General features: G+C 45.3%; 1 protein-coding gene across 3 annotated transcripts in view; it reads right to left on the reverse strand.

Moving 5' to 3' along the window:
* Positions 1-8,034, reverse strand: part of RASSF2 (Ras association domain family member 2) — a 41,043-nt gene that overhangs the window by 11,809 nt on the left and 21,200 nt on the right. For all 3 annotated transcript variants that reach the window (XM_082360163.1, XM_082360162.1, XM_082360164.1), the window contains 3 exons: positions 6,077-6,152; positions 3,586-3,737; positions 397-485 (listed from right to left, as the gene is read on the reverse strand). In XM_082360163.1, coding sequence (XP_082216289.1) covers positions 397-485; positions 3,586-3,737; positions 6,077-6,152 — 317 coding nt within the window. The remainder of the gene's footprint in view (positions 1-396; positions 486-3,585; positions 3,738-6,076; positions 6,153-8,034) is intronic.

Consider the following 8,034-nt stretch of genomic DNA (forward strand, 5'->3'; position numbering starts at 1 on the left):
AATGTAATACTGCAGAGCTGTAAAGAATGCAGAAGTTCTCCATGGGTTTGTATGGAACAATCCTCAAGACAAACTAATAGAAACGGGATGTGCAAAATGCAGACACTTACATAAAAAGGGGAAGAAAAGAAATGACATCCAACCATTAAGCTTTGTTGGTGTGTATTTCCTTGTGTTTGCAAAGAGTACCTTGGGAAGAATGCCTTCAGTTTGCTTCTAGGGAGGGAAACTCAGTGGGTGGATGAGATGGGAAACTTTCAATTCTTTTTAATAAGTTTTGAATCTTGAACCATGTGAATTTTGTTTTCAAAAAATAAGTAACAGTGTACAACATTCATCATATCAGTCTTCACACAGTCGGCCCCAAACTAGAGGATCCTCCCACCATGCATGTACCTGTGGGACTTGATGTCTGATCACTCTCAGGAAGGGCATCCACCTCTGAGATTGGAATGTTGGGCATGGTGAGGGGCTTGAGGATGGTGCTGGTGAGCAGAAAACAAACAGAAGGTTCAGCCCCTGCAGAAGAACGCCCCCAGTCCCACCCCACCCCACTCGTACAAAGGGAGCACTTGGCCTGTGCAAGGCTGGGTACCAGCACACAGTAGGTGACAAAGGACATGGTGGGCTGTGCTGAGTGTCTCATGAGGCTGGTCCAGCTCCTGGGCTAAGCACTGGGCAGGGAAGGGGAGCTCTGGAGGGAGAAAATGCTTGTTCCCGGTATTTGCAGCAACATGAAGTCCAGGACAGAGAACAACAAAGAACACCTGTGTGGTGCCTGTGCTGAGTTTCTAAGCACATACAAATTTTATAGCTTATTTAGAAAACCCTAATAATGGTCATTTATTTCTAGGGACAAGATTCTAGTTCAGACCCACTTCTGTTGGAGGAATAACTCAGAAATTGCTTCTGCCATCTAACAGGAATGGAAAGTAATAGGTTAGCTGCTACAACAGTCAGGGCAGCTTTGGAAGTGGCACTGATGGCAGTGTTCTCAGGGTTGCTGGAGAAAGGGTCACAAGCAGGCAATCTGAGTTGAGACCTGGTATTGCTACGATAGCCGGAAAATAACTCCTCAAAGCCTAAAAGAACAGTGGAAGCAGCTCAGAGAAACACACCCAAAATCAACAGAGGATTTGGCCAGAAAGGAGAATAATATTTAACCAATTAGGACCATCCCATGGTGAGAAGAATGCAGGTGCCCTGGTGAAACAAAGCAGGACCCTGTGGGGGCTTCCCAGGAACAGACCCCTGTATCCCCCTCCTCTTGTTTGTAAAAAAGCTTTAGCCTCCTAGGCCTTCCCTGAGTTCCAAAGAACAAATTTAATCAGAGAAGTGAGAAAATGCAGAAACTAAGGAAAACAGTCAAGCAAAACAAAATATTGATAATAATAGTTTAGCCAAAAAACAAAGTCAAGGACCTTTAGTTCCTCCTCAAGGGCTATAGATAGTATCCTGAGCCATGTCCATGAGTTGCTGTGCAGATACTGAAAGTACCTTCTAACACCAGGTATAAGAAGTTAACTGCATTCTGACCACAAGCAGGTAAACCCCAAACCCCTTGGAACCAGATGATGTTGACTCCTGAAACACCACCCAATTACCTCACCAGCAATTAATCAGAAGAGCATCTACCACCCTGCGACCCTCTCCCTCATCTTGCCTTTAAAAACTCTCCGATGAAAGCCATCGGAGAGTTCACGTCTTTTGAGCATTAACTGCCTGGACTCCTTGTTTGGACCTGCAATAAACGCAGCACTTTCCTTCACCACAACCCGGTGTCAGTAAATTGGCTTTACTGCACGTAGATGAGCAGACCCAAGTGTGGTTTGGTAACACTGGGACTCAGCAGAGATAGGATAATTTTCTTTTTTTTTTTTTATGGGCACATCATGTGGCTTGAGGGATCTTAGTTCTGAGATCAGGGATTGAACCTGAGCCCTCTGCAATGAGAACGCAGAGTCCTAATCACTGGACCACCAGGGAAATCCCAAGGGATGCTAACTTTAAGGGAAGACAATTTAAAATTGAAAATCTGAAAGAACTGCCTATTGTATTATAACCTGTGAGCTTCTGAGCCCCAGAATGAAACTGAGCAGAGCCTCTCAGGAATGGTGAACATTTGGCACCCATAGCAGCCACTTCCCACTCCCTTGTCCAAAGCACTCTTTATTGCCAAAGCAGAAACTGGTCTCAGCATGCTTCTTAACACAGTGGTTCAGGCATTCACTTTATTATAGCAGGCACTGGGATAACATTATTTACCATTCCTGAAAACTCTCTCAAAGTATTTGCAAGTTTCAAGAACCAACCAAGACCAGCTTGATGCCATAGGGAATGGAAAAGAAACAAGTGTACAGTGTGAAAGACCCCTTAGTAGGCCAGCCAAAGGTCACATGGTCAAGTGGAATTTTAAAAATCATCTCACTTAGGGAATGGGATGTAAAACACCCCAGGGCCTGGGCTGGGGCTGTGGAAAGGGTTTGGCCCACTTGAAACCAAATACAGAGAAAGTGCCGAAAACAAAGCAGAGTATGAAACTGGCAAAGTTAGATGAAACCAGAGAACCTTGATTGGACACCCTGGCGCTAATGGGACAGGCAAAGATTTTCCTCCTTAAATTCCCTTGGAAAGAAACCAGATCAGTAACAGGCTTTGGCCACATTGTAGGTTTCTCTCAACTTTAGCAAAGAATAGATTTGGCTGTGGAGTTTAACAAAATGTTCAATGGGGTCAACAGAGAGGGCTTGGTTCTTATTTAAAACAGAAAAAAACATCACTGCGGTTTTGGCTGAGAGGTTGGCGCACTCCACCCACGCTCTGGCCCCAAGGCATTCAGTATCAGCAAAGTTTAGGACGGAACAAGGGATAGTCACTTGATCCTAAAAACTGAAGTCCCAGAAAGACAGTAAAGAGGGTGTGCCTTACTAGATGCATTGAACTACTCATCTGGCTACAGGGAGGAACAGGCTTAGTCTTCACAGACCTTCCAGTGGGAACCCAGGAGAGGGGACCTCTCAAGACCATCACGCCACCACCCAACTCCAGGTGTGGCCTGAAGGAAGCAGTCCTTGCTTGGCTGGCTTGGACAGGGCCTGACATTCTTTTTCCTCTTCCAGGTTCCCCTCAGACACAGAGCTTTGGACAGAAGTTTTGAGCCCTAAATGTCTCTGGGGTGGGGTCGTTCTATGAGGAGTGGTCCTAGTGGGGAGGATGCTGGGGCATCAGGTGTCCTGTCGGAAATCTGCAGGCTGGGCCTGGCTGGCCACTACAATACCCCTCAGAGACTAGGGGTCTCCACGAGGAAAGGCACGCTGCTCACCCAGGCCTTAGTGCTTCTCCTCTCTGACTCAGCATCTCCCCTCCTCACTCTGACTCTCACTCAGTGATTGTGGTGACAGGCATGGAAGCCCAATAACACCAACATACACCCCTTTCTCCTCCTCCCAAGTCAAAGGCAGGGGGCAGTGGGAATAGGAGCTGGGATCAAGGCTTGCTGGAAGAAGGTGGCATTTACCTGCTTGAGAATAGATGGAACCCCCAGATACCCCTGGTCACCCCCCAGTCCCATCTCTCTTCACTCACCCCTGAGCTCCTAAGTTACAGCCAGAGTGCCAAGAGGAAGAGGATGGAGGAGGGCGAATGCGTTCATTGTCATCCTGCATTTGTAGACGAATGGGCCGGCGCAGCCCCCAGGAGATGTTCAGCAGCCCCTCCACGATGAACTCATCTTCTTCCTGCCACAAAACAATTGGCAGGGTGAGCCCAGAAAAGCCCCAAGGAAGCCAGCACCATGTTGTTGGGGGTAATTGACAGCATCCTTGATGTGTCCAGCTGGGTGCACCCAAGTTACAGTCACAACCCAGCTCCAAGACACTCTCTCCACTTGAAACTACCCCTGAGGCTCTGAAGCTGACCTCAGAGGTCAGGGCAAAGTTGCCTCAAAATTCATAGACACGTGCAAATTATAATAATGGTTTTTTGTTGTTTTTATACTAATGATTTTAAAGAAAGCTAACTACATTTTTTTTTCTTTTTTTTTTCTTTTTGGCTGCGTTGGGTCTTCGTTGCTGTGTGCGGGCTTTCTCTAGTTGCGGCGAGTGGGGGCTACTCTTCATTGCGATGCGTGGGCTTCTCATTGTGGTGGCTTCTCTTGTTGCGGAGCACGGGCTCTAGGCACGTAGGCTTTAGTAGATGTGGCACACAGGCTCAGTAGTTGTGGCTCGCGGGCTCTAGAGTGCAGGCTCAGTAGTTGTGGCGCACGGGCTTAGTTGCTCTGCAGCATGTCGGATCTTCCCAGACCAGGGCTTGAACCTGTGTCCCCTGCATTGGCAGGCAGATTCTGAACCACTGTGCCACCAGGGAAGTCCAATTACATTTCTTAAAGTATGTGAGATTAACCCTGCTAACAGAAGCAAGAGCTAAAACCTTAAATTAGCTACTTTCCCTTCCCCTACTATGGAAAGTGATGTGTCTTTAGCTATAACATGTTATATGTTAATCTGACCCACTGGTTGAAGGAGATTTAAAGTAACATTTCCTCAAGTTTGTTCAACAGAATACTAGCTCCTCTAGCAGATCAATTGTTACCTTAAAAAGAGTACCATGTGATCGTGAGTTGGGAGATGATGTGTTAATCAGATTTCTTAACAGCAGAACTTCCCAGGCCAATAATTAGCTAATGTGCTATATAACAACTCTCCAAGAGGTGAATAAATCCTGCAAGAATTCCAACTTTATACTCAAGGGTTGTTGACTGATAAGAATTTAAATTTGAAACCCTTCTAAAAACATTTGCATGTTTTATCCCAAAGAAATGGATCTCACTAATCACTGTAAAACCTTTTAATCACCTATAAGACACACCTCAGAAAAGCTGTTTAAGGACCAAAATCTTGCTAATGGTCCAGCCACTAATTAGTAGAGGGTTTGAGGACAATGCCTAAAGGGTCAGGTTTTCTTTCTAGAGTTTCAGAAAAACCTTTCTGAACCCATGTTTTATAAGCAGGGCCAAGACCTGAGATCTGGGCTATGGCCACATCTTCAGGACAAGCTGCATGAATGAAGATGACACTTCAGTGAACAACTAACCTGGGCCCCAGGATCATCCTTAGAGAAGGAGGGGGTAATAAAGAAGGCAAGAGAAGAGTGGAGCAACTTTAGGGCATTTGGGGATCTTAGGGAGAAAAGCTTTATTTAAGCACAGGTCATATATGGCCTTCTAGCTGGTCAAGGTTGGCATCATTACTTTATATCACATGATTGTAGGGCAGAATTTAACCCAAAGTAGGACTTTGCCTAAGTGGTGTGGTTTGAGGAACATACAAAAAGCCACTACATACTATTCCCAACCAGCCTGCCTTAGTAACTGAAATTCTGCCATCTGGATATCCGTTTGTTTCTATGAATTAAATCCCCATGGCTTGACAACCTGAAAATGTGTTTAGAAGGGTATTACACACACCTTCTTATCGGTCAAGAACACTTGAGTATATATTACTCCACCATCTATCTGAAATAGGCTTTACAGAAATGGATACAGTATGCATAAGCTTAGATTCAGGATCGGGGCTGGGGAAAGACAGATGGATAACAAAGGACACTCCAAGAAGGCACTTGAGGAAGGCTGCTGCAGTTGTGGGGAAGGGCCAAGAGTTACCACCCAGAGCTTATGTAACTTGTCCAGGTTGTTTCAGCAATAGGGCATGGGCCCGGATGTGTCAACATAGAGGACTGGGTGAAGTTCCTGAATTGCCCAAGAGGAGGAAGGCTGCTTGAGAGTTAGTTGAAAGAGTCATTTCATGAAAGGGAGGGTTCTTCTTTTGAGGCTGGCACTAGCCCAGCCACACAGCTGCAGGAATGTCTCCGGAACAGAAAAGCTCATCTTTTTTAGAACAAATTTGGGCCTGGGGTCTCCTTCCAAAGAACTCTAGGGACTCCCAATAACATCACTAGCATTGAGAGGCTCCTCACTGTGGCAGGAGAGGCAGGGACTCTCAGATCAGGAGACATGGAGACAAAGACTGGGCTGGCCACCAGGGAAGGAGCCTCACAGATCTTCCTTGGGACTCCTTACCTCACGATGTCGGAGCTGCAAATTCTGGCCTTCATAGTACAAGTTGTAGGTCTTCAGATGCAGGAGAAGTTCGTTCCTTAAGGGAAAAATACAAGAGGTGTCACAATCTCAGGTGAAGCCACTTATAATGCAGTTGTTCCCTCTTTTTCTCACCTCTAACCTGGCCTTCGACTTTCCAGTCTGGGTGTTTGTCTACATGTGTACATATACACATACACATACCCAGAGTTCAAGGTCAAGGTCAAGAGTAAATACTACCTAGAACAGACTGGATGTAAAGAGTAACTCCAGAAAACCAAGGCAGGTCTGGTCTGCTGACAAAGGTTGGCATCTCTCACAACACTCCCCAAACCCAAGCTAAATATGCAGGCCTTAATAAATCACAGATTCAAAGAGGCAAACACACTTCAAAAGCCCATAGACAGGATTTCTCCAGACTCTCCACAGCCTTTCCTCCCTCACACATGCTGTGAGTGAGGAGGGGACAATCACTACAAACCTTCACAAGACTCAGAAACTCCTAGAATTTCAGAAAGTTAAAAGGGACAGGTCTGGGTCCCACTGACTTATGCTTCATTGACATGACCTTATCAGGTGTTTAAAAACTTACCAACTCCCATCAAGAGTGGAACAGATGAATAAAGGCAGCTATGGTCACACAATGGAGCAGCAATGAGAATATGAATGAACTACACATAATATGAATGAATCTCACAGATATTATGCTGAGTGAAAGAAGCCAGACACAAAAGAGCACATATTGTATGATTCCATTTATATGACATTCGAGGTAGATGTTAGAATTCAGGATAGTGGTTCACCTTTGGGAGTGGTGACTAGAAGTGGGCATGAGGGGGCTTCTGGACTCTAGCAATGTACACTTCTAGGTGCTTTTATCTTTTTAATCTATTCTAGGTGCTTTTAGTTTATAAAAATATTTTTTAAAAACCTTACAAGGCCTCTAAATACTGGTTTCCAAGTGGCCCCCCTGGGAGCACAGCTCTACTAAATGTAAGAGAGCATGTCACACCCTTTGTGATCAGAGTGAGAGCTGCCAAACCTGAAAATGCTGTGATCAAGTTTTATCTGAAAGTGAATGAGGGGAGGCCTGAGAAGGGCTTGAGGAGGCTGAGGTGTGTTCTTTTCCCTATACTCAGGCAAGAGGCAAGGGAGTTCAGTCCCTCTAAGCCCAGCCATTCAATGGAGAGATTTGGGGCCACACAGGAGGTCAAAACCAGCTGGAAACTCGAAGAAGTTCCAGACAAGTTAAACCTAGATAAGCTGGAGTGAATTAGTAAAAAATGTGACTCCAAATAACCTAAAACAAAAGCTGTTTGATACTTTTGAACACAAAGATCTGAAACTAGGACTTAAAAGTACTGGTCAGTAGAAGCCCTGGGGGAAATCCATCAGTGAAGAGATAAGTATGATCCATAGCTCACACAACTGTGTGTCTGTGTATGGCCAAGTGTGTCTAAAGGAATTAAAACAATTTGGCCTCAAATAAATTAAACATTTCATTAAGATAGAGAACATAAATATGTACAAATCTCTGTGCGGAATGTAAAAATATATCTGCAAACTTATAATTTAAAAAAGTCCATTTTGGCTTAGGCCCTGCCATATCAGCAAAAATCTGAGTTCAAAAGATTTTAGTGCATATAAAGCAATGAAACTGTCTCCTTCTGTTCAGGGGGCACCTGTGCCCATTTTAGCCAGAACCCCAGCAGCACAGGGACACGACCCAGCCAGGACTTTCCTGGGGTATACCACAGACAAGACAGTGAGCAGCCAGCACCAATTCCTCCTCCTGGAAGCCCTCCAGAACATCATCTCTTTTGAACCCCTAAGGGTGCCATGTCCTGAAGACCTCCTTAACTTCAATCTCTATGACCAGGCTCTGGGGGCATGTTTTTTATCTATAGCAGCAACCTTGCTGATGCTCTCACTGGTCCACA

This window comes from Balaenoptera borealis (genome assembly GCF_965194805.1).
Source record: "Balaenoptera borealis genome assembly, chromosome: 16".
In the NCBI taxonomy this organism is placed as follows: Eukaryota; Metazoa; Chordata; class Mammalia; order Artiodactyla; family Balaenopteridae; genus Balaenoptera; species Balaenoptera borealis.